At 46.5% G+C, this 26,166-nt stretch overlaps 1 protein-coding gene across 5 annotated transcripts in view; it reads left to right on the forward strand.

The window, feature by feature from the left end:
• DOCK11 (dedicator of cytokinesis 11) overlaps positions 1-26,166 on the forward strand; it is a 199,309-nt gene that overhangs the window by 75,795 nt on the left and 97,348 nt on the right. For all 5 annotated transcript variants that reach the window (XM_049644754.1, XM_049644750.1, XM_049644752.1 and 2 more), the window contains exons 12-22: positions 634-846; positions 8,436-8,558; positions 9,872-9,954; positions 13,147-13,269; positions 13,470-13,546; positions 16,213-16,397; positions 16,491-16,556; positions 18,158-18,250; positions 20,936-21,059; positions 24,665-24,786; positions 25,489-25,575. In XM_049644754.1, the coding sequence (XP_049500711.1) occupies positions 634-846; positions 8,436-8,558; positions 9,872-9,954; positions 13,147-13,269; positions 13,470-13,546; positions 16,213-16,397; positions 16,491-16,556; positions 18,158-18,250; positions 20,936-21,059; positions 24,665-24,786; positions 25,489-25,575 (1,296 nt within the window). The remainder of the gene's footprint in view (positions 1-633; positions 847-8,435; positions 8,559-9,871; positions 9,955-13,146; positions 13,270-13,469; positions 13,547-16,212; positions 16,398-16,490; positions 16,557-18,157; positions 18,251-20,935; positions 21,060-24,664; positions 24,787-25,488; positions 25,576-26,166) is intronic.

Here is a 26,166-nt window from a genome sequence, read left to right on the forward strand (position 1 = left end):
TTTGAAAAGTATCCACCGTGAGGATCTGTTCCCTTCCAAAGTAGCTGCAATGCACCAGCAGACTTTCTGTGGATAAAGGGTTAATCTTTATGCCGTTTGGCACAAAATTGCTCTTTGTGACCGGCTTTCAAATGCCATCTGTAGGGAGGAATCGTGGCCTTCCCAAACTGCTGACGGGGCAAAGCTTTTGTCAAGTAATTTGATGTTGATGGATATTAGCACTTATTAAATGTATCATCAAGTAAGCGGTAGCATAACAAAAGGGAAGATTTCAGTCTATTCTACAGCGTTGGCGTTATTTTTCAGTAATGTCAGTAAACCTACCGAGAATTACATTTTATTCTTAGAACAATTGACGTGCTTTAAATGTGCCTTCGGAGTTTGACGCATTAGAAAAAACATATGACTTGTAAAATTATTTACGCCTGACAAAAGTGAACATTTGATAGCCTGTTATTTTAGAATACTCTTTCTTATATGCAAATGAGCCCGAAAGCCATCGTAGCTGTGATACTCAGAAAAGAACCGTAATCACCGCGCCTCGAGGAATAAGAACATTGTTTTGTCGTGTGTCTTCCCTCCCGCACCCCACTGAAAGGTCTTCGCTTCAACATGCCCTCATTTTCATTCCAGGTTGAACCCTTTTTTATCAATCTCGCTTTGTTTGATGTGAGGAACAATTGTAAGATTTCAGCTGACTTCCACATAGACCTGAATCCCCCGTCTGTCCGTGAAATGCTGTGGGGTGCTTCTGCTCAACTGGCCGCCGACGGACACCCGAGAAGCTCTTTACCAGAGTCTTTTATTCATGGAATTGCAGAATCCCAGTTACGCTACATAAAGCAGGTAGAGCGCGATCTTCTAGCGTTCGGAATAAGAAACAGAAAGCCCCTTGGGGGGTTTCATCCGCTCGCACGATGCTTTCGTGGGCGTCTCTTGTAAAGGTGTGTGTCTAGATGTTTTCCCCTGGGGACTGACGTTAGAGGGACAGGATGGAAACCAGCATGCGCCGGTAGTGGGTCAGCGAAGTCACCTTTTCAAGCGGGGCCGTGACGGGAGTCTCAGAGGAAGTATCCTGTGAGCTGGACAACGAAGGTGACACGGACAGGCACAGACACACGGCCACACTCGGGCACGCTTCTGAGCAAGGCAGTAGGTGCCTGAAAGGCCAGTTTCTCTGAAGAAAGAAATTGACCCGACGATCATCTCCTGTCCCTAATTCCCATTTCCATTAGGAGTAGGTAGCTTGTGTTTGCTTTTGGTTTTTGTCTTGGTGCGCAGTCTTTATTTCAGAGATTTCTTAAGACACCATTAGGTTTTTCCTTAGGTTTTGTTTTGTTTTTTAATTTTTGAGGGAGGGAGAGAGAGACAGAGATTGCAAGCGGGGGAGGGGCAGAGGGAGAGGGGGACACTGACAGCAGTGAGCCCGATGCGGGGCTCAAACTCAAAAAATCATAGGCTCATGACCTGAGCTGAAGGTAGACGCTCAACTGACTGAGCCACCCAGACGCCCCTTCCTCAGATTAAAAAAAATTTTTTTTTTGAGTTTTATTTAAGTAATCCCTGCACCCAGTGTGAGGCTCGAACCCACAACCCCGAGATCAAGAGTCACGCGCTCTTCTGACTGAGCCGGCTTTGTGCCCCCACATTAGATTTTTCCTTAGGATATGAGCAGAGGTCACCCCCTTGCAGAAACTTAGGAACTGTGTACAGAACTTTACAGAACAGAGGATAACACTGTAGCTGAAGCCTGACTATGGATCCAAGAATGGAGTTCCCAGCAGACTCCATGAAGAAGAGGAAATTAGGCAAGGAAGGGAAGGTGCCCATCTGAATGAAACTTCGGCCACCATCAGGGCAAGTCTTGTGATGGTCACAGACTGGAGGCTCTGTTTCCGGAAGGTTCGAGAACAGCCTAGGGGTTCCATGTGTCTATCTGGCTACACCCCTGGCTGAGGTGCCATTAAGTTCCCTCAAATTCCTGGCCAGCCAACCCCCCTACAGCAAAAGGTCCCCACAGATTCCTCCAGAAATTATTCCTGTCGGTGGCTTGGCAGTGGATGCCCCAGAGCCAGTCTCCCATGTTGTCTGGAATCTGGAAGCTTCATTTGTGAGCTGGCAGTGTTCATGCTGACCCCACATGAATAGGTAGTTTTAATGGAGCATAAAGGGTCTTTATAACGAGGAGTTCTGGTTGCAGAGCAACGGGAGGGAGCTGCTCATGTCACATATGTAATGCTGTGCCCTTCTGTCCTGTCTGGTGCAAAGAAGCCCCTTCACAAGGAGCCTGACGCTTCCCTGCCATTTTGACCTCTGACCGGACTGGCAGCCATGAGAGGTTAGGCAGAGCAGAACTGATAGTCTTCCTTCTCGACTTTTGCAACTCAAAGGAAAATAGAATGTAGCATAGAGTTTAAGTTTCTGCTTTCTTTTTTTCAACGTTTATTTATTATTGAGAGAGAGAGAGAGCGAGAGAGAGAAAATGCGAGCGGGGGAAGGGCAGAGAGAGAAGGAGACACAGAATCTGAAGCAGGCTCCAGGCTCCGAGCCGTCAGCACAGAGCCTGATGTGGGGCTCGAACCCACGAACTGTGAGATGATGGCCTGAGCCGAAGTCAGACACTCAACCACCCAGGCACCCCTAAATTTCTTTTTGTTAATATATATTTATTTGGTTTTGAGAGAGAGAAAGACAGAGCATGAGTTGGGGAGGGGCAGACAGAGAGGGAGACACAGAATCGGAGGCAGGCTCCAGGCTCCAGGCTCCGAGCTGTCAGCACAGAGCCCGACTCTGGGTTGGAACCCACGAACCGCGAGATCATGACCTGAGCCGAAGTCGGACGCTTAACCGACCGAGCCACCCAGGTGCCCTTCTTTTTTTTAATGTTTATTTATTTTTGAGAGAGAGAGAGAGAGTCAGGGAAGGGCAGAGAGGGAGAGGGAGGGGGAAAGAATCCTAACCAGGCTCCACACTTTCAGCGCAGGGCCCGATGTGGGGCTCGAGCTCATGAACCATGAGATCATGACAGCTGAAATCGAGAGTCGGAGGCTCAATCGACTGAGCCAGCCAGGCGCCCTCTGGGTCACTCACGTCCTTAAAGGCTCTTATAGTATTCCACTGATGTACCTAACCAGGATATTTGTAATTTGGGGGTATCGTAAATCACACTGCTTTGAACGTCCACATGCACACGTTAGCTCGCTTGCTGAGTTATCTCCTTAGAATAAATACCAGGCATCCGGGTTTCCTGGGTTCAGGATTATGCTCACTGGTACAGATTGCTGCATGCTGGGGGAAGACTTTACGTGTACAGTGAACTTCCCTCTTTGGGCTTTCCCCATGTTGCCTCTTAGTTTGTTACTCAGATTATACTTATCACATATGTGAACATATGTTCACTACTGCAGCATATGCTTCTGAAAGAGATTGAGCAAACGACACCTAGATGGCTCAGTCAATTGAGCATCCGACTTCGGCTCAGGTCATGATCTCAAGGTTCGTGAGTTCGAGCCCTGCATCGGGACGGCTCGCTGCGTTAGTGCAGAGCCCGCTTCGGATCCTCTGTCCCCCTCTCTCTTTGCCCCCCCCCTGCTCGTTCTCTCTCTGTCAAAAATAAACAAACATTTAAAAAAAGACATTGAGGGACACCTGCATGGCTCCGTCGGTTAAGCGTCAGACTTCGGCTCAGGTCGCGATCTCCTAGTTTGTGGGCTCGAATCCCACGTCGGGCTCTGTGCTGACAGCTCAGAGCCTGAAGCCTGCTTCAGTTTCTGCCTCTCTCTCTGCCCCTCCCCTGCTCACACTGTGTCTCTCTCTCTCTGTCTCTCAAAAAAAAAAAAAAATGAACATTATAAAAAAAATTTTTTTTAATAAATTTAAAAAAGATTGAGCAAATACAGTATAAAAGTATTTAAGAGTCTGCTACGGAATTTTGTGTAAAATTTCCTGCACCGTATCAAAGAAGTCCTTTGAAGCCAATGATGTATTTACTGTATTACTTCCCCATTGCTCAGCTTGTATGTTCAAGGCATGGAGTTGTAATTGTGGTCGTGGGCATCATCCCACCTGTAATCTAGGTCAGGAAGAAAAGCAGCAGGTTTTTTTGTTTTGTTTTTTTTCAATATCTCTGGTATGCCAGAATTTTCCATTGGGGTCTCATGCAATCATCACAGTCTTGTGAAATAGTATCATTACTGCTGTCGGGGAGGTGAGGGAAGGACAGATCGGGAGGTGAAGTAAGCTGGCCACCATAACGTGGTGAAAGAGTGGGGAAGGCAGGATTGGAACCAAGGTCGGGCCGAAAGACCCCAATCGACAATGTGTGGCACAACGTAAGTAAGGGCTGCGGCCTCTAACGCAGTGGTAGGAGATGCATTCGGAACGCAAGGAGGGTTCAGGGGTCAGGAGTTAACGGAGAGGGGGCTGCGCGGAAGATGTGGGGCTTGACAGAAACCTCAGGAATACATGAGAGGTGAGAAGGGGACAGCGATGGGCAGTGGCCCTAAATGGCTTTATCGTCTTGCACCCTTTTCAGGTCAGCTGATGATGATACCAGGAGGTGGTCATTTACTCCAATTAGTTGAACATTCTGTTTTGGAGAAGTTCCCCCCCCACCCAACTTCTTCCCATTTACGACTAGGAAGCCGTGCTGTGTCAGAGAGAGACTGGATGTTAGCAGATCGGAGCCCAAATCCCAGCTTGTCGGTTCTTGAGCAGTAACAACAAGTTAAGCACTTCTTGGTGCCATTGTGTTTCTCTCGCTCCTTTACGGAGTCCCTTATTTTCACAACACCCCAGCAAAGTAGGTGGGTACTGTGACCATACCCATTTTACAGATGAGCACACCGAGGCACAGAGCCCTCCAGGAGTAGCTTGCCCAAAGTCCTAGAACTTAGAAGATGAAGGACGGGACCCGAAACTGGCTCTGGCCAGTTTCAAAGGCCAGGTTTTTACCCCTGTACTGTACTGCTTCCGTGTCACCCTAGAAAGAGGGAAACTACCCAGTTCCCCAGGCATTTCCAGAAAGAACTTTCGGGCAGCTCCGTCCCTTCCAGCAGGGCTATTCAGATGGCAGCGTTATCTATAGGAAGAGGCAGCTCCCAGGGTTTGGTGGACGGTGGGTGTTTGGGGGCCATTCTAGGCCCTCCATTGCCATCTGTTCATTGGAATCTTTCTCTCCAGTGGCTTCCCTGAGGACCAACAGGGTGACCACAGGAGAAGGAAGGAGTTGGATCCATCGAGTAGTTCTGCCTCCCTGACATCAAACAGTCACTATGACCAGTCCCTTTATTCTCAGTTGCCTGGCACTTTCTTCCCAGATGCCCTGACAGAGCTCGGCCCCCCGTGTCTCCCAAGGTCAGACCTGATTTACTTTGGGTTGGGGCTGTGGGGGAGATGCTGACTCGTGGGGGCCTGCCTCCCTGTGGCTGTGTGGGCTCCCCCCCTGGCGGGGGGAGCAGTTGTTGGGCTGGTGAAAGGGTACAGACTCCCCCCTCCCCCAAAGCCTTGCCGTGCTATGGGGTACGTAAGTGCCGGGCACTGGGATGGGGGGACTTGACCCATTCTTTAGAGGGAGAGGGGCACCGAAGTGGGTTAGAATTACCCTGGGGGTCGGGGGCAGGCACACCCATGCCTCCTTGGTGGGAAAGGATGGCTGGGCCAGAGGCCTTGTCTACAAGGGCCAGACTCGCAGCCCATATGGCATTCCCGGGCACTCTCTGGCTACCCTTCTGTGCTCTGGGGACAGGGAGAGGGCACCTCGCTCTCTGAAAGCACCTTGCTCTTCGCCACTGTCCGAGTTTTCCAAATTCTAATACTCCTTGCTGGCATCCGTGTGGGAAGATGCTCAGCGTCCTGGGAAAGGAGAATAGCAGGTGCTCAGTGAACGTTAGCTGTCACGATAACCAGTATTGCTGTTCTCATCCAGCCTCGTTGTGTGAGATGTTGGATGCGTGCGCTCCAGGGCTGAGGCAGCATAGCCTGGGCTATATGTATAGTCTGGAAGCCGTGGTTGCCAGGCTCCTTTGCCTGCTCACCGCATGCGCTTGGATAAGCCTCGTTTTTTTCCCTCTGTAAAATGGGTATATCGTAGTGCCTGCATTCAAGGGTTTTTCTGAAGACTAAGGGATATCATGCACAAAAACCATCCGGGACAGCTAGGGGACAACCGGGAAGGGTGACACTGCACTCATGTGCTGTTGAGCATACGTTCTGCAAGGTCAGCAGGGGCTAGCTGCCAGGCGCCTCTCCACGCCCGAGCAGCATGTTCCTGGGAGTACCAGAGATCCAGGGGCGCCTGGGTGGCTCAGTGGGTTAAGTGTCTGACTCTGGTTTCGGCTCAGGTCGTGATCTCAACGGTTCGTGTGTTCAAGCCCAGCTTCGGTCTCTGTGCTGACCGTGCGGAGCCTGCTTGGGATTCTCTCTCTCTCTCTCTCTCTCTCTCTCTCTCTCTGCCCCTCCCCTGCTCGTGCTCTCCCTTTCAAAATAAATTAAATTAAAATTAAAAAAAAAAAAAAAGAAACCAAGTTCTGTGACCTTGCAGTGCTTTGGGCCACTTTAGTAGTGACTGGGTACCTAACGTGTAGTACGTGGAAACCATACAGGAAATCTTTGGAATAGCTATTGCCACCCTCGTCCCCATTTCGCAGATGAGAAACCCGAGGCATAGACACAGGACGTGACTTGCCTAAACCTATAAATGGTGGAGCCAGAATTTCAACCCAGGAAACTTGACTCCCGAGCAGTTTTTAACCACTTCCTTCCCTGCTCGAGGCTTGGGAATTCAAAGGTGAATCTGCCGTTCTTAGGGTCCTTACAAGTCGTTGGATCTGCGGGGGAATTACTGGGGGTCGTACACTGAGTTTTCTCCTCTTTCCTGTATGCTGTAGAGTGTTCTGTCCAGAGCAGATGAGATAATGTGTCTGAAATGTTTTGAAAACTGGAACGCATGATCTTAACACAGTTGGTAATATACCAAGTAGCAAAATAAAACTTGGTAGAGTCCCAATGATGGCTTTTTCCATTTGAATTCATTTGCGCGGCGCTCCTTGGAACAACAGACATAACCAACTAACAGGCTGTTTGGAAGATAATGTATTTGGAAGGAGCCGAGCTGGACAGCGGATGACGTGGTCGTTTCACATGTATTCATAGGAAACGTAAGGGGCGCCTGGGTGGCTCAGTTGGTTGAGCCTCTGACTTCGGCTCAGGTCATGATCTCACGGTCCGTGGGTTCGAGCCCCACGTCGGGCTCTATGCTGATGGCTCGGAGCCTGGAGCCTGCTTCAGATTGTGTCTCCCTCTCTCTCTGCGCCTCCCCTGCTCATGCTTTCTCTCTCTTTCTCTGTCTTTCTCTCTGTCTCTCAAAAATAAACATTAAAAAAAATTAAAAAGACAAAAGAAAACGTACGTAACTTGGCGTCTTCATTCGTGTCCTCAAATGGAGCGTGCAGGAAAAAACGACATTTTGGATCCTCTGTCCCCACATTGAAAGCTGGAGCTCTTTCACTGCAGTGAAGTATTTTATTTTCTTCCTCTCAGCTGCAATTAGTATTAATTGTGAGTGAATTGCTCTGGAGTTACGCACAGCTACTTTTGAAAAGGCGTATCCAGTTCCACTTGAGAAGTTCACGCTATTTTAGCACATGCCGACGAAGCCGAACAATACGAGCTGTCTTAATTAGGCCGAAGAATGTACCTTGCAGACACAGCCAAACACAAGAGGCTAAGCCGCGATGGCGACAGCTGCCCCTCAGGGACTACTATATGTGAAGTTGGTGACAAAATAGAAAACCTGAGGGTGCCTGGGTGGTGCGGTCTGTTAAGCATCCAACTCTTTTAAAAATTTTTTTCATGTTTATTTTGGAGAGAGAGAGAGCAAGCGGGGGAGGGGCAGAGAGAGAGGGAGACACAGAATCCGAAGCAGCCTCCAGGCTCGGAGCCATCAGCACAGAGACCGATGTGGGGCTCGAACTCACGAACCGAGAGATCATGACCTGAGCCGAAGTCGGACGCTTAACCGACTGAACCAGGTCCCCAAGCGTCTGACTCTTGATCTCGGCTCAGGTCACGATCTCACGGTTCGTGAGTCTGAGCCCCACATCGGGCTCTGTGCTGACAGCGCGGAGCCTGTTTGGAATTTTCTCTCCCTGTCTCTCCCTCTCCCCCACTTGTGCGCGCGCTCTCTCTCTCTCTCTCTCTCAAAATAAATAAACATTAAAAAAATTTTAAAAATAGAAAATCTGTTTTGAAAGAAGTATTAGGAGTTTTAGAAACTGTATGAAAGGAAACGCTGTCTATTTTCAGGGTCCTGGACACGACCCTGTGTTGGATGTCAACATGCTATGCTAAACACACTACTAGGAACCATTAGCCACACAACTATATGTATGAAGTTACATAAAAACATCTAATGGAAGCCATTTTTTTTTCCCCAGGGAATTTTCTCGGTGACGAATCCACATCCTGAAATTTTTCTAGTTGCGAGAATTGAAAAGGTGCTCCAGGGAAACATTACACACTGTGCAGAACCCTACATCAAAAATTCAGACCCAGCAAAGGTATTTATAAAGATCGTTTGTGAGCATTTCAGCCTGATGTAAAAATTGCGTTTTACGGGTGTTTTTAACGGTATTGTTAATGAACCCTCGAGAAAACCTCGTTCTCTCAGTACACGGTATATTCTGGAAATACTGTATGCTATGTGAGTATGCATGCTAAGCTTGAACGTGACTTTTTTCCGTTTTGTGTTCTGTTTACTTGACAGTCTGATTTCTGGTTGCTTATCAAAGTAAGAGCTAAAGGCTTTTAGGCGACATCTGTTCATTGACGCCGTATCCTTGGCGATAGCTGTTCTTTATTTCCAGCCCTCACATACAGCCCTAGAATGTCAGAGCTGGGAAGTCCGGCCCCGCAGTTCCCAAATGCCGGTCTGCACTGAAATTTCCTCCTGTCTGTGATACGAAAAGAAAGACAGGAGAAGGAGTTCAACGCGGGAAGCTGAATGTATTCAGTTCGAGGGGCTGCCCTTTATTCTGAGATTTTTGTTCTTCCCACGTTTGAAACATCACACCGATGAGTCTTTTCGTGAAATGTTGGCGTTTTAAATGGTAGCGATGGTTTTTACTGCTGGGTGTCTTCGGATGGCATGTAATCATCCAAATTTCTGGATCACGAAATCCGCGCTTTGGCAATCGGCGACGTGGTCCTTTCCCCTCCTTTTATAAATGAGAAAACGGAGGCCCAGAGAGGGGAAGCGTTCATGGCACAGCTCATTAGCTGTGCTAATTTGTGTGTTTGGGGGGTGGGGGGGAGTCTCCAGGACGTAGATAAAGGCCTGCTAGCATTTCGCATCCCAAGGGATAAGCATCCAGCCAGCATTTCACAGCCTGTTGAGACTCTATGGGCCGTTAATCTTTTGTCATCTAGTGCCTGCGCAAACAGCAGCTCCTTGCCTAACTAAACTAACTGCATTGACTCTTGGTCACTCGGCTTTTATCTTGGGAGTAGAAAGGTCAACTGTATTGAGAACAAACTTCTCCCAAGAATAATGAATGTCTGCCTGCTCATGTGTGAAAGGAAACGCACATTAGACCTGCTCAGAATTTCCCCACTACGGGTCTTTGGTACAAAACGTGCCCTACGTCTATTTCCATCCAATGAGAAAACACAAACCTTTTAAGAAAACGTTGGTCCTGGAAGGTGGGTAGCATTGTGACGCGTGTTGTGTCTTATTTGTAGCACCTTCCTTATCTCTTGGGCTGGACTTTGATGTTTTCCACCAGTAAGCGGGGGCGGGGGGGGGATGATTTTTCGTGGGGAGTCTCTGGTAGTTTCAACAAATATGAGCGTTTCTTCTTATTTCTGACATTAGACGGCCCAGAAGGTGCACAGGACAGCAAAGCAAGTATGTAGCCGCCTCGGACAGTACAGAATGCCCTTTGCTTGGGCTGCCAGGTTTGTGCACATATAATCCTGACCTTTCTGTTCGCCCTCCTGTGTAAAGTTCAGGGTTGTGGTCCTTGCCGGTGGCATTTAGCAGTTGGTCTCTGCCAACCCGGTTCTGTCTCGGGACGCTCATTGTGTGTCCTTCATCCGTCCGGGGCTGCGATGACAGATCATTGGAGACCGACAGTAGGCTTCAGCAACAAAACATTTCTGTCTCACGGTGCTGGAGGCCGGGAGTCTGAGATGAAGGTGCCAGCACAGCCAGGTTCTGGTGAGCAAAGCACCTTACAGGTTACGGACAGCCGACTTCTCCTTTGTCTTGCCGTAGCGGAAAGGAAGCGAGCTTGCTTTCTGGCCTTTTCTAAGGGTGCTAATCCCATTCACGAGGGCTCCGCCCTCGGACCTCATCACCTGCCCCGGGCCCCTCCTCCTAATACCCATCACCTTGGGCTTTCGGTTTCCACCATGGGAACTTGGGCGGGAGGGCGCAAACGTGAAATCCGTAACAGGATATACGAGTTCTTTCTCTTAAAATTCGCCGTGCATTCAAGACCCTCTCATTTCTTCATACGTCCGTGCCTCAGGGAAATCTTCTTTGGCTGGGGTTCCTGAGCTGACGGACCCCACTTAATTTTATTGCATTTCAAAGCAGAACTTATTTGCTAAACTAAGGGAATTGTTTGCCCCAGAAAACCAGCAATTGTAGGGAATTTTGTTCGGCGTGCCCACTATTTCACAGTTGGCTAGGTTTAGGCTTCGAAAAGCTATCCTGGGATGTTTCTGGAAAACGTACTAAAAATCAGAAGGCAAGAGAATGCGGTTAAGTGCAAGTGTGTCATTAATGAATCGACTTGCTTTTCGGGCCCTTCACGGGTAGTGTATCTGAAAGCACATTATCTATACCTTCTGTCGTATGGTAGGTCACATTAGTTTTCCCCCCACATCTTCCAAGTCTACGTACAGTGACGACTTCACATGTGTTTGTTGCTTATCCCCCCTTTTAAATACAAGTTCCCTGGCTTGTTTGAGGTACAGCCTGTACAGCTCCCTGGAACTTCTGGGGGAAGGGAAGGGCACCGTGTTCTGAATAATTCAATCAATTATGTTCAGTGGGTGTTGGGAAGTAGCAGAAGGGTAGGAGATTCTACGTTAATTAACCCTTCTGTCGCTATTTATAATCGCTTCATTTTGGGGAAGGTTTCAAAATGTTTTGCGTGTCGGTAGACGAAAAGGCACGTGGTCCTTGCTTCGCACACTGGTGAAGAAAAAATGACAGCCGAGGTTAGGTGAATGGCGAAGAGGAGCAGAGGTTGTGGGTCTCTTTAGGCATTATAGAAGGGGAAGCATGGCTTGTAAATCTGCACGTCCTTAGTGGTGCTGCAGCCTGAGAAGTCACTTGCTGCCGTGGTTAGTGTTTATAGTTAGGTGTTAACCCTGCACAAGACAGTGGTCTAAGTGCTTAACGTGCACCTTCCTAAGAGGGGGGTACTATTATTCCTACCCTGGAGATGAGGAAATTCAGGCATAGAACTAAAAAAACAAACAAACAAACAAACCAACCCAAAAAAACCCTTGGGGCACCTGGATGGCTCATTCGGTTAAGCGTCAGACTTTGGCTCGGGTTGTGATCTCGCGGTCTGTGAGTTCGAGCCCCGCGTCGGGCTCTGTGCTGATGGCTCGGAGCCTGGAACCTGCTTCGGATTCTGTGTCTCCCTCTCTCTCTGCTCCTTCCCCTGTTCACACTGTGTCTCTCTCTCTCTCTCTCAAAAATAAAGATTTAAAAAAAAAAATTACTGAAAAATCCTTGTCCAGCTTCCCACAGCATGTAGCAGAGTAGGACTCAGCACCCACGGCCCATGACCTCCGCCCACTCCGGCCCCCTGCGCGGGCTGTAGTAGCCGTTTGATGCCGTTTTGTCAGGAGGAAAATTAATTCAAAAGTCTTGAAAGTTGGGAGCTCTGATCCCCAGTTCTGATGAGGAATGACCCTCTTTTTTCCTTCTGGAATTGTTTTGCTTGTCAACAGCAGCAAAAACTCACTCTAAAGGCTTGCCTGGGATATTTTAACAATCTACGATAAAGCCCTGTTTACTGAAAATAAAGGAGGTATGCTTAGAAGTAGGAACAGTAGTTAATGCCTAGAACCGAATCTTCAGAGGCTCTGCCAAGGGGAATTATGTTTCTGGTTAGGGCTGCTTCAGTCGGGCTGGGTGCTTGTACATTACTTTTCATTTTAGTAGTAAGTCACTGCTTACAAACGGGAGAAGGGGAAGAGGCAGGGAATAATCCAAATCCATATCGGAAACTCTACAGACCTTTTGTAAACTTTGTAAATAGATCTTAAAGATCTAGTTTTTTTAAAAAAAATGTTTATTTATTTTAAGAGCGAGAGCATGAGCCTGGGGGTGGGGGCGGGGAGTGGGGAGCAGAGAGTGAGGGAGAGCGAGGGAGACAGGGCATCGCAAGCAGGCTCCAGCCTGAGCTGTCAGCACAGAGCCCGATGAGGGGCTTGAACTCACGAACCGGGAGATCATGACCTGAACTGAAATCAAGAGTCGGATGCCTAACAGAGGTGCCCCAAAGATCGAATTTAACGGTCATCAACTTTGAGATACTCTTTACCTTTGATTCCAAGGCACACATTTTATATATCCGACTTGATGAATTTTCACACGTGTTTACAGTCCTGTAACTACCGCTCCAACCAAGGTCTAGAACGTGTCCATCACTTCAGAAAGTTTCCTCACACCCCTGTCCGGTCTGCCATCCCACTCCCACCAGTCAGCCATCGACCGATGGTTATCACTACCGAGGGCTTTTTTTCTACTCGAGACCTTCATGCAAACGGAGTCGTGCAGAAGGTACTCCTGCGTTTGGTTTCTTGTGCTCAGTCTGTTTTTGAGTGGTGTTCTCTTGTATGAATACCCCACCGTTTAGCCATTCGCTTGTGGATGACTCTCTGGGCCGTTTCCTTTTGGGGCTATAACAAATACATCTGCTCTGAACATTCATGCACCATGCGGAAATATGCCCAGAGTAGCGGCATGGCAGGATCAGAGGGCAGGTGTGTGCTCAACTTCATGAGAAATGGCCAAGCAAGTTTCCGAAGTAGTTTTACCATTTTGTACACATACCAGCATTAAGTGTGTCTTCATTTCTCAGTACTTCAGAATTAAAAAAAAAAATTCTTTTGCTGTTTTAGACCCATTTTCAAAGATACTCAAGGTTCTCTGGATCTGGATGGGAGGTTTTCTCCTTTGTATAAACAAGACAGTAGCAAGCTTTCAAATGAAGACATTCTCAAGTTACTCTCAGAATACAAGAAGTAAGTGTGTTATTGTAGTAAATCAATACAATAGATGGATTATAGTTTCTTAAAGTGGTAAATGTGAGTCATATATGGGAGAAGCTGAATGCTTTGGAGCATTTTTGCATTTGGAAGCATTTGGAAGTTTGCATATAGGGCAACCGGTGCATTCCGTAATCATGGGTTTTAAGTATAAAATATTCTTATTTTACCCCTAGGCCAGAGAAGACCAAATTGCAGATTATTCCTGGGCAGCTAAACGTCACAGTAGAATGTGTTCCTGTGGATTTATCAAGTAAGAATTCACATGTTACAAATAAACCTTAAAGGGCTATGTTTGAATCTCAGGGTTTTTGTCTTTTCAATATATTTCTTAAGGTTTACGTGGCGTATTAAGTTCCTAGGGCTGCTGTAAGAAAAAACTACAAACTGGGTGGCTTCAGACGACAGATTTATTCTCTCCAGGTTCTGGAGGCTAGATGTCAAAGTCAAGGCATCAGCAGGGCTGTGTTCCCCCTGAATGCTTTAAGGAAGAATCACGAGTCATGGGATGTAGGGCCTGCCCTAATTCAGTATGCCCTCATCTCAACTAATGACATCTGCAGAGACCCTATTTCTAAATAAAGTCACATTCTGAGGTTCTTGGTGGCCATGAATTTTGGAAGGGACACTAGTCCGTTCAGTACACATAGTGGACAGTTAACAGATTCGGCAGAGGATGAAGTTGATTTTGTCAGATGCAGTTTCATATATAATATATAATGTTGTGAGTATTCCCTAGTCAGTTTCTGTCCTGTGCCTTGGATAAGTCTCCCCAACGAAGGGATCCAAAAGGAGGAGAGTTTCTTTTCCTCTCTAATGCCAGGAATTTCAGATCTCGGGAGAAAAATGGACAGAAGACAGAAAAGGCACTTGGTAAGAAATAAAATGGAGTGGCTAATAAGAACTGGAAAAATGTTCAAATCTTAGTACTAATGCCCCGAATGCAAATGAAAATCGCAAGATGCTTTTGCTCCTCTGTCAAATTTACGAGAATATTTAACGTGAGACTATCTAATGCTGGCTAGGTTTTAGCCAGGCACCCTCACCTACCGTGAGGAGGACTACAGTGGGCAGGAATACAGGAGTACAGGAGGCAATCGACATTCACCGATATCCGTAACTAAGGCATTTTGATTCTGAGCTGCTATCTATCCATTCATTCAGTGAATCAGCATTTATTGAATAAACACTTATTGCATAGCTACAAGATGCCTTGCAATTATGGGGATTAAAGTCTAGAAGGAGTGACTGACACTAAGTAAGAAAACAAACGAGCGACTCGAATCTGTGATTGGGGCAGACTGCGTTAAGAAGAGGGGCCGACAGGGGCCTTCCTTCGGCTCTGGAACTGAAAACATAAACCACTGTACTCTTAGGTGTTGTTTATATTGGAGGGAAATTGGAAACAACCTAAGAGTCCAGCACTGTCAGTGTGATGAAGGCAGTTACGGTCCACCTATACCGGGAGACTTTATGTAGCCCAGAGAAATGATGTTTATAAAGAACTCACTAGACAAAACGGTACATCAAATGCTAAAAATATCCCAGGGTAGGGGCGCCTGGGTGGCTCAGTCGGTTGAGCGACCGACTCCAGCTCAGTTCACAATCTCACAGTTTGTGGGTTCGAGCCCCACGTCGGGCTCTGTGCTGACAGCTCAGAGCCTGGAGCCTGCTTTGGATTCTGTGTCTCCCTCTCTCTCTGCCCCTCCCCCACTCATGCTCTGTCTCTTTCTCTCTGTCTCAGATACAAATAAACATTAAAAAAATAAAAAAAAATATCCCAGGGTAAAGTTCTGTATATACAGTAGGATTTTTTGTATTATTATACAGAACATGCATGGAAAGGAGACTAGAAGAAAATACGCCAAAATACTAACAGTAGTTATCTTGGGACAGTAGAGTGGTCACTTGTTTCTGTGTGCCTTTCTTCTGTATCTCCAGAGAGTCTGTTGTAAGTATCATAGTAATTGGAGGAAACCATACCCTCATCATCTGTGACTCTTCCTGGGTCTCCCTGCTCTGTCAATACCTCTGTGCAGCAAGGAGAAACCATCTTAGGGCTCCGTCAGTATATGAATCCCCTCTATTCCGATGGCTACTTCAATTTTTGTTTAAACGTTTATTTATTTTTGAGAGAGAGAGAGAGAGAGAGAAAGAGAGAGAGAGCATGAGCAGGGAAGGGGCAGAGAGAGAGGGAGACACAGAATCCGAAGCAGGCTCCGGGCTCCGAGCTGTCAGCACAGAGCCCGACGTGGGGCTCGAACTCACGAACCGCGAGATCATGACCTGAGCCACAGCTGGATGCCTAACGTATTGAGCCACCCGGGTGCCCCGTGATGGCTACTTCAGTAACCCGGGCTGCCGCCCTTTTCTGAGCCTTTGTGTATTTCACCTTCGGGAGTGTTGAATTTATCACTGGTAGCACATCCCAAGGTCTGTTGTTTCCAAAGGCCTCCGTTATTTCCTGGGTGAAAATTGCACCTGCACCAAGTTTTTCAGAGTGACTATCCATGAGCTAATTGGAGACCTACATTTACTGTTAGTTCCCCGATACCAATAAAAATTTGCAGTGAAAGCTAAATTGCAGCCATAGGAGGAAAAATGTAATGGATTTCTCTGCAGAGTTAAATTTGTCAAAATTATGATGTGTTATATTTGGCAAATCATTCCACATTGAGAAGGAACTAGCAATCCGTGTCTGGTTTGGATGGTTCCACTCAAATCAGGCCCAGGCTACGCCATCTCGTCCTTCTGGGTTCTTAAAGTGGTTGTAGGACTTTCGTCAGCCGCTCAGAAATCTGTTAAATCACTCTTTGGGAACACAGTCCACGTATATTTTTATCAATGCAGTAATGTGTCCTTCTTCTCAGTTGTTTTCTCTTTGCCTGTTTTCTTTTTTTTTTTTTTTTTCCGATATAGATTGCATTACTTCCTCGTATGTGCCCCTGAAGCCTTTCGAAAAGAATTGTCAAAATATTACCGTGGAGGTCGAAGAGTTTGTTCCAGAAATGACAAAATATTGTTATCCGTTTACTGTTTATAAAAACCATTTGTATGTCTATCCCTTGCAATTAAAATATGACAGCCAGAAGACATTTGCCAAGGTAACGCAGCGTGAACTGTACATTTTGGAGTGTAACATGTTATTTACCGTTCTCCGGTGCCAGGACTCATTTTGAACGATTAATCCTTTCTAGGCGAGGAACATCGCAGTCTGTGTAGAATTCCGGGATTCAGATGAAAGCGACGCTCACGCTCTGAAGGTTTGTTCACGATCTTGATAAGCGTGCACTTTTAGGAAAGACAAAGACCGTGGTACTTGGTGGCTAAGTTTAATTCGTTTCCGCGCCATAAGGAAAATGTGCTGACGTGACAAAAGTAGTATTGCCTTTTCTGCCCTCACACCTTGACTGCTCCACTTTGATTTTTCATGGCTCTGATGTGCAGTCACAAGGTCATTTTCTCCTATGACCTGACAGTTTATAATGGTATCAGCAGGGGACTATAAACTCCTTTCTCCTTGAAACCTGAACAGTCTTTGAGCAAACAGAAGTGAGTGCTTTGATCTGAGATAGGACTTCTTCTCTGTGACCGGCCAAATGGTGCCTCCGTATTATCTGACAGAGCAGTCCTTAAATACCTATCACTTCATAGCGCCTTTACGCTTGCACTCTTTAGCACATTCATCAGAGGCCTGAGAACATCTAGCCGTCACGAATTGTTTATCTGGCTCCCTGCTTCTCTAGCTTGAGCCTAAATCAGACAGATGGATGGCTAGTCTTCGACTCAACCCTCCTGGGGAAAGAGGCTGGAGGCCCCTGACTAAGTCGTTGAATGTTTAGTAACCCCTGCCTTTGAAAAGAGGTGGTTTTTGTTGTTCTTGTTTTTTGTTTTGCGCGTTTTTTTGGTTTTTTTGTGGGTTTTTTGTTTTTGTGTCATTCCTCCCCCCCCCCCCCCCCCCCCCCAGAAACCTAGGTTAAGAATTCGCTGGCTCAAATTAGGTATATTTTCTCTGATTTTCCCTAAACTGCAGATGAGAATAACTATTCCTTTTCTCCCCCTTGCAATATCCTTTTGTACACTTCAAGATTCTTACCTTACCTCTCGGCAGTTCCTGCAAATCACCTTCACAACCGTGTTTAAAGGAGAATTGGCAATGCATTCACACGGAGTCTCAGTTTCATTTCAGAGCTGGCCTAGAGGCTGGCTCTGAAGTGACAGGGTGAAGCAGTTAGGCCCTATGGAAGTGAAAAACTCACACCAGAAATGAAATTTGATCTTTTCGTGGAACCATAGGAAGCCTCGCATTTATTTTATTGGTATAACAGAAAGCTGGTGACTTTTAAAATGTGGCTCATAAAGTGAGACAACAGTGAGCTCGTCTGTAGCCTCATGTATCTGCTAGTGTGTGTGTGTGTGTGTGTGTGTGTGTGTGTGTTCTAACCCCTCACCTTGCCCACCACACAAGGAGCGTTCAGCAAATACTGCTAACTGGCTTAGGGGGAGCCTCTTCAGTTAAGATAGCAAGTAGCATCAGAGAACGTAAGCTTTCCAGAACTGGTTTCAGAGTGTTTCCTTTCCACATGATTAGCCATATTTGACTCCTTGCCATTGACGAATTTGGAAGTGCGTTTCTTTGATGGCCGGAAATCCGGAAGCACCCATGCAGCCAAGTTAGGTGATGTCTGGGGGTGATCGCTGGAGTGCGGGTAAATGATTCGGAGTTTACAAGTTCACGGTGAGAACTGAGTGGGCTTGGCCATGGCCTTGTGCTCACAGATGCCTCTGACTGGATGTGGTTCCATTGCATTATGTTTAAAGACCTTCTCACCGAGATTGGTGACTCGGTTTCCTTCTTTTGCAGTGTATTTATGGAAAACCTGCAGGATCTGTTTTTACCACAAATGCTTACGCTGTTGTCTCCCATCACAACCAAAATCCAGAGTTCTATGATGAGGTAAGAATGCATTTTTCTGGTGTTTATAAAACACGGTGGTGGCTCTTCTTTTTTTCTTCATTTCCATCATCTCATCTGCCGTTGCAATCCCTTGTCCTATGAAAATAGAAAGTGTCACACCAAGATGAAGGGCCACTGCCTGCTTGGTGCCCTTTGATGACAGTAGAAGATTTGCCCGCAGATTGAAGGGACTCTGGCGCAAGGTAACGATGCAGGAAGCAAACGCGAGACTAGAGCTAGGATTGTGGCCCTAGCTTTGACAGCAACTGGCTCCATGACCTTGAACAAGTCACTTCCCTTTTCTGAGTCTCCACTGCCTCAGCTTTAAAATAAGAAATTCAGGGGCACCTGGGTGGCTCAGTCGGGTAAGTGTATGACTCTTGATCTCGGCTCAGGTCATGGTCTCACGGTTCGTGGGTTCGAGCCCCGTCTCAGGCTCTGTGCTGACAGTGCGGAGCCTGCTTGGGATTCTGTCTCTCCCTCTCTCTGCCCCTCCTTTCTCTCTCTCAGAAGAAATAAATAAACTTACAAAAATAAAATTAGAAATTCAGAGCAGATTTTGTTCAAGGCCCTTCTAGATTTTTCTTCCTGTGGTTTTGCATGGGGTTGGGGGTGCAGCCTCTCTGTAAGTGAAAGGCTTTGGGAGGCACAGCAACACTTGAGGGCCACCAGAATCCCGCTGGCTGCTCTAATGCCTCAGTACAGTGTAGACAATGGGACCTATACCGTCTCCCAGGCTCCGTGCCCCGCTCCCCAGTCTACCTCTCCGGCCCTGTCTCTGTCTCTCTTTCCTTCTCCACCTCTACATCTCTGTGTACCTCCCAGAGTCTGTCTTAGTGTCTCTGTCACAGCCTCTTCTAGTCGGCATGTCCCTGGCTTATCCAAATCTGCAGACTGGATTTGACTCCTACATGTTTCCACGAACCTGGATACAGGCGGCGGCTTTGTGGGTTAGCCCCCCAGGGAGAGGGGAGGCCCGTATTTATGTGCAACAGACCATTAGATACCCAGATGGCGTGGACGCTGTGAATAGGCACGCTCTGGCGACATCTACCTATGACAGAAATCAGTTCTAACGCCAAAACCACGCCTTGCATGAACGATAATTCGGCCAGATGTCCCTCCCCGAGCTGTTTTAATTTGGCCCCCTCTATAATCAACGCCAGTCACTGCAGAAAACTTGATCAGGTAGAAGTAATCCACGTTATTTTTAGGATGCCAGAAAGAAGCAGGCTTTTCAGTCATCCAGTCTGTCTTGACCAGGGGAGAGGGACATTGCATGTGTTCTGTGCAGGTAAATGCACGTGCGTCAAATCAGTTAACCCGTAATTTGTCGCTGACATACTTCCGGGAGGCTTTGCACATATTTGGTTGGGTCCTGATTGGAAAATCGCTTGAGGTTGGGGGTTTGTATTAAAGTCTTCATTTGAAAGAGCGCCTGGGTGGCTCAGTCGGTTGACCGTCTGACTCTTGATTTTGGCTCAGGTCACGATCCCAAGGTCATGGGATCGGACCCTACACTGAGCATGGAACTTGCTTAAGATGCTTTCTCCCTCTCACTCTCTGCCCCTCTCCCTCACTCATGGCTCTCTCTCTCTCTCTCAAAATAAAATAAATCTTAAGAAAAGAGTATTCATTTTTAGGGTTAAATTCACATGTCAAGGGTGACAATTGTTCTTTCTTTCTTTTTTTTTAAATTTATTTATAGGGGTACCTAGGTGGCTCAGTTGGTTAAGCCTCTGACTTCAGCTCAGGTTGTGATCTCATGGTTTGTGAGTTCAAGCCCCGTGTCAGGCTCTGTGCTGGCAGCTGGAGCCTGCTTCACATTCTGTGTCTCCCTCTCTCTCCCCTTCCCTACTCACACTGTGTCTCTCAAAAATGAATAAATGTTAAAAAAATAAAAGTAAAATTTATTTATTTAGAGAGAGACAGAGACAGTGTGAGTGGGGGACGGGCAGAGAGAGAGAGAAAGAGAGAGAAAGAGAATCCCAAACAGGCTGTGCCCTGTCAGTGCAGAGCCAGATGCGGGGCTCGAACCCACAAAACCATGAGACTGTCACCTGAGCCGAAAGCAAGAGTCAGACGCTCAGCCAACTGAGCCACCCAGGTGCCCCTACAATTGCTATTTCTTTAAGTAAACTTACATTTTGCTTCAAAAGATATTTACGTGAACTGTAATTGGTGCATACCATAATACCACAGTGACTTTTTGGAGGTTTATTTGCAAAGCTTAATCCACCCCTCCCACCCCACCCCCCTCGCATAAAGGAACACAACAATTTAGAGAAAAGAAGCCTTCCAAATTCAGTACACATTTTGGATAGATTGTATTCACTGACTGCAGATTGAGTTACATAGTATCCCTGGGCTGTGAGGCTGTGGTTTTGATCCAGTGTTTTAGAAAATCCTGCTGCAAAGTTGAGTCCGGGAGAATCCACTGACCTCTCCAGCAAAAGTAATACATCAGCCCTCACAACCCAGGAGAATACTGTTTTCAAATTGAAACTGACTGGACAAGCCTTGAAAGTATGTTTAAACAGTATCTATTATTTGGTGACTTGGCTTGTCATTTAGAAAAATACGTCATTGGGAAAGTAACGATGCAACTGAACTAAAGGTCTGACGGTCCAGCTTGACAATTAAAAATGAAACAAAATGCTGTGTGCGATTTTGCTGTCATTGCAGATTAAAATCGAGCTTCCCATTCACCTGCATCAAAAACATCATTTGCTCTTCACGTTTTATCATGTAAGTTGTGAAATCAACACAAAGGGAACAACCAAAAAGCAGGACACAGTTGAAACTCCAGGTGCGTGTATTCTTTAAAAGTGTCTTTCTACGGCTGTTTGAGATGGAATTGTCTAGAATGCAACAGGCCTCTTTTCCTCAGGCTGCGAACCACTTCTTAAAAGGCACATTTCAGAGTTAAAAGGTTCATCGGTATGAGATGAATCGTATGTTCATGCGACCACCACTTCTACCACATGTCGCGTCCAAATGCTTGCCTGTGTGCTTGGACTCCCGGAAGTCACGTAAAGTGACACATACAACGTAAAGCCATGCTTCTCGTGCGGGGACACATATTGTGATAGGCGGTATTTGTGCTATTTCTCTTATGTAGAATGGCCCAGCAACCAGAACTTTCCAGGTCGGCTCCCTGAGGAAGTGGGAAGTGAGCCCAGAGCTGGGGACATTGTTGAGCTGGAGGGAGATTGGGGACCCCCCTGGTTCTAGTGAGAACAGAACAGATGCCATGAACTGGCATAAACTCCAGTAGTGAAGCCCCAGTCCTGGTCCCATTCGGCAAGGCTGGAGGTAAAGCAGTAGGAAGCTTCTTTAGGAGACCATAGGGGCCCTGTAAACATTGTGTGCCACCCCCACTGTATAGATGTCAGCCTGCTCTGGGATTCAGATCCAAGCTGGCCTGGATCGGCCTTAAACTCATTCATTCATTCATTCATTCATTCATTCGTTCACCAACTACATCGGCATGTTTATTACGTGCAAGAAAGACATTGTAGTAGGTACTGTGGAGAACCAAACATAGATCGCGTCTTAAGGGGGCGTATGGTCTAGCCGGGGAAATGAGACCGGTGTGGACAACTACAATACAAGATCAAAAGTAGTTACCGAGAAAGTGGTACAATGTGATCTCAGAGAATATGGAGTTATTACTTCAACTGGTGGAGGGACGAGTGGCTGGGAATCTGGGAAGGCTTCCAGGAGGAGATGGTGTTTGGGTGAGGCCTTAGAGGGGCGGGGTTGAGATTGAGAATGCAGTGATGGTAGGAAGGTAGCGGATTCGAGGATAAAGGAGCAGCCTGTACAGAGAGAGGCGGGCTATTGAGGGGTATGGCCAGGAAACCACACATAGTTCAATACCACGAGAGCACAGGGTGTTGGGGAGGGGGAGCCACAGGATGTCAGGTTGATAAGGAGGCGTCAGATCGTGGAAAGCCTTGAATGCCAGGCTGTGGATTTGATTGCATTCTGTCACCAATATGGAAATACAGAAGGGTTGTAAACACCAGTAAGAGCTGTTCTGCAGGAAGTCCATAGAAATCGCAGTTTGTTCAGGGCAGGGACCTTGAGGGTTGAGAAGAAATCTGGCGGAACAGTAGGAACCCAAGGCCGTGCATCTCCCGGAAGACAAATGACTACTTCCTTATTTCCATCCTAGACAGCAGTGGGCAAGGTGCTCGGTGGAGCAGGAGATGGTTATTCTGTGGGCCATTCATCACGTGTTACTGCCCATCCTTAAGTGGCTCCACGCCTTTGAGCCAGATGGCGTGTGCTTGACATCGTACCTTTCCAGCTTCCAAGTGCTCTATATGCCTTTTCACTGAGAGACACCCTCGGTCGTGCTTTTGATTAACTCACCGTGCGGAAGGTGTTGCCTAAGCAATTCCATAGAGACCGAAAGTAGATTAGCGGTTGCCAGGGACTGGGGAGAAGGGAAAATAGGGAGTAGCCTCTAAGAGGTGTGGAGTTTCTTTTCGGCGTGATGAAAGAGTTCTGGAATGAGTAGCAGTGGATGCCCAGCTTTCTGAAATAGACTAAAAATCATTGAATTGTGCGCTTTAAACGGATGAATTGATAGGGGAGGCGGGGAGAGGGGAAAATGGGTGATGGGCATCGAGGAAGGCACTTGTTGGGATGAGCACTGGGTGTTGTATGGAAACGATGAATCACGGGAATTTACTCCCGAAACCAAGAGCATACTATATACACTGTATGTTAGCTAACCTGACAATAAATTATATTAAAAAAAAAAAAAACAAACAACAGATGGATTGTATGGTATCTGAATTCTATCTCACTACAAATTTCTGTGGGGAAAAGTTTTGCCCAAGAACAAGAAAGAGATTTTCCTATTTTCTGGACTGGAAGCCTTTTGTCTCCTGTCCAGTTTTCGCTTAATTACTCTGACAGAGTCCTTTTGAATGGTTCTCGCACTCATGTTACTTTCCTGTGTTCTTTATAGGAGAACGGCTCTGGGTAAACCATTTCTGAAGCTGTACTAGTAAAGATCCCTGCGGGCGTGTTTCAGAGTCTGAGAAAGCCATTTAGTCTACTTAGAGAAAGCAACATATTTGTCTTCTTTTAAGAATTAAAGCATTTGCCAAATTAAACACGTGAATGAAAACATTCTAACCAGATTTGTGTTGACTTCTGTGTTCACAGTATAAACACGCGCGCACGCACACACACATACACACACACACACACACACGCTCACGCAAAGAATTTTAAAGAATCAGAAGGCAGCGGCTTTAAAAAGTGCTCTCCAGCCAACACCCTGTCTCGTATGCCAGAACTGGGTCCAGAGCAAGCTTTTTTACCGCTGAGTTATAAACACTTGAAGCCCAGAGTAATCTCTATAATGGAAATACTGACACTGTTCAACCTGAGGAATACAGATGACTCTGACTCGTTTAGCTAGCACATGATGAGTTCTTTAATAGAAATCCAAGAGGCTTTCTTGAGTAGAACCGTTAAGAAATATAGAGACTGGGAAAAATCTCTCAGTGGATGCAAGTTGTAAACACTTATGCACTGGCTGCATTCTCCTACTGCATTTTCCTCCTTCTGTACTCAGGAAAACCGCCCAACTGAGTACTGCCTTGTATGAATACGGACTGCAGCCTTGGCTTGTGACCTTGATTTTCCGTAGTCCCCTCCTGTTGGATTGCTGTCAGAAACTTTGGAACTTACTGCTGGTGGTCTGAGATTGTCCCAGACACAAGACTCTGTACTTCTACTAAGAATGGATGAGAGAGATCTGAGTCCTTTTTAAAAAAAAAAAAATAAGTCTAGGGGTGCCTGGGTGGCTCAGTCGGTTAAGCGTCCGACCTCGGCTCAGGTCATGATCTCACAGTCTGTGAGTTCGAGCCCCGTGTCGGGCTCTGTGCTGACAGTTCAGAGCCTGGAGCCTGCTTCGGCTTCTGGGTCTCCCTCTCTCTCTGCCCCTCCCCTGCTCTTGCTCTGTCTCTCTCTGTCTCAAAAATAAATAATCATTTAAAAAATTAAAAAAGAAGTCTACCACAAATTATCCCCCAAAGGGTAAACATAATGGTCCTGATGCACTTTTAAAAACTTAAAGTATTTTCATATATTATTACCTCTCTTTGCTCTCTCCTAACTATGAGATGGAAAGGTTGTGTGTTGTTCCCAATTTATAGTCCAGGAAATTGAGTAAATAAGTCATTAGTGGCCAGGCTGGGATTAGGAAGCCATCCAAGTGCATTGTTCCTTCCCGGGTATTCGGATGCCCAACACCTGGACTCCCACATATGGACCCCACCCCCACCGCAGGAAACATCGCCACCCTGCCCTGCTCCCCAGCAGTCAGAGATTTGTGGAGCTAATTGCATTTGCGATTTCACTTCTCACGGTTGATTATTGTGTTGGCAGTTGGCTTTGCCTGGGTACCTTTGCTGAAGGATGGGAGAATCATTACATTTGAGCAGCAGCTGCCGGTTTCAGCCAATCTTCCTCCAGGCTACTTGAATGTGAATGATGCAGAATCAAGAAGGGTAGGAGAATAACTGTCTTTGTTGAAGTAATCACAATGTCGCGTTTAAAAAGTAGAATGCTGGGGGCGCCTGGGTGGCCCAGTCGGTGAGCGTCTGACCCTTGATTTTGGCTTAGGTCATAATCCTAGGGACGTGGGAACGAGCCTCGAGTTGGGCTCTGCACTGAACATGGAAGTTCCTTAAGATCCTCTCTCTCTCTCTTTCACTTTCTTTCGCTCTCTCCTCTTTCTCTCTTTCTTTCTCTCCTTCCTTCCTCCCCCCTTCCTCTGCCCCTCCCTGCACTCACTCACTGGCTCACGCTGTCTCTCTCTCTCTCTCTCTCTCTCTCTCTCTCTCTCTTTCTCAAAAACATGAAAAGTAGAATGCTGTATTCTAGAGGATAGCTTCACAAACTGTGGTCTGAGGACTGGTCCACCAGAAAGAGAAGTCAGGAAAATCAGTGTAAACCTTTGATAGCAATTTGACCCAGGTTACCTTGTGTCTGTTGATTCTAATAAGTTTCAAAAGCTGGGGCTTGGAGTTTGTGCATCATCTTAAAATACTCCTTTAGTTACTAGTTCATTTTTATTGTAATTTATAAAAGTGTCAGCCTGCCAAAGATTGGAAATTCAAAATGGTTTAGGATCCATTTACTCTAAAGGCAGACTGTTTTCTCCAGGAATTCCCTATGTGTGAAACTAACACATTTGTTTCTGTTCACAGCAATCGAATGTGGATATTAAGTGGGTAGATGGCGCTAAGCCTTTGTTGAAGATTAAAAGCCACTTAGAGTCTACCATTTATACTCAAGTAAGTTGCATCATGTGAATTTCGTCAATTTTGCTATTTGAATATTTTTTTAAAGTTCTTTGTTCGGTTGTTGTTGTTGTTGTTTTCCCTAGTAATCTCTACACCCAGTGTGGGGCTTGAACTCAGGACCCCAAAGTCAAGAGTCACATGTTCTTCTGACTGAGCCAACCAGGGGCTCCTGAATCCATTTCTTGTTTAAAATAGACTATGTTCGATTCCTGCAGCCTCAGAGAAGTTGTGGCCTCAAAGACTTTCTCATTAGCCATAACATCATTCTTAATTGTAATAGCTCAAGTTGTATAATCCCTGTCAAATCCCCAAATCCGTTTATTCCCATTAATGGATTCATGCCTTACAAAACTCTGAAAGGAAGGTTGGAGGCTATCATCACCTTTTTTAAAAAATAAATTTAAGTTTTGGGAACAGTTTGGGATTTGCAGAAAAATAGGGTCGTACATACAATTCCCATATACCCTGTGCCGAGTTTCCCCTGTTACTAACCTCTTACATTAATTAGTATGGCACAAGGGCACTAGGGTGGCTCAGTGGGTTGAGCGTCCGACTTTGGCTCAGATCATGATCTCCTGGTTC

The sequence above is a fragment of the Panthera uncia genome, chromosome X (assembly GCF_023721935.1).
Source record: "Panthera uncia isolate 11264 chromosome X, Puncia_PCG_1.0, whole genome shotgun sequence".
NCBI classification, from domain to species: domain Eukaryota; kingdom Metazoa; phylum Chordata; class Mammalia; order Carnivora; family Felidae; genus Panthera; species Panthera uncia.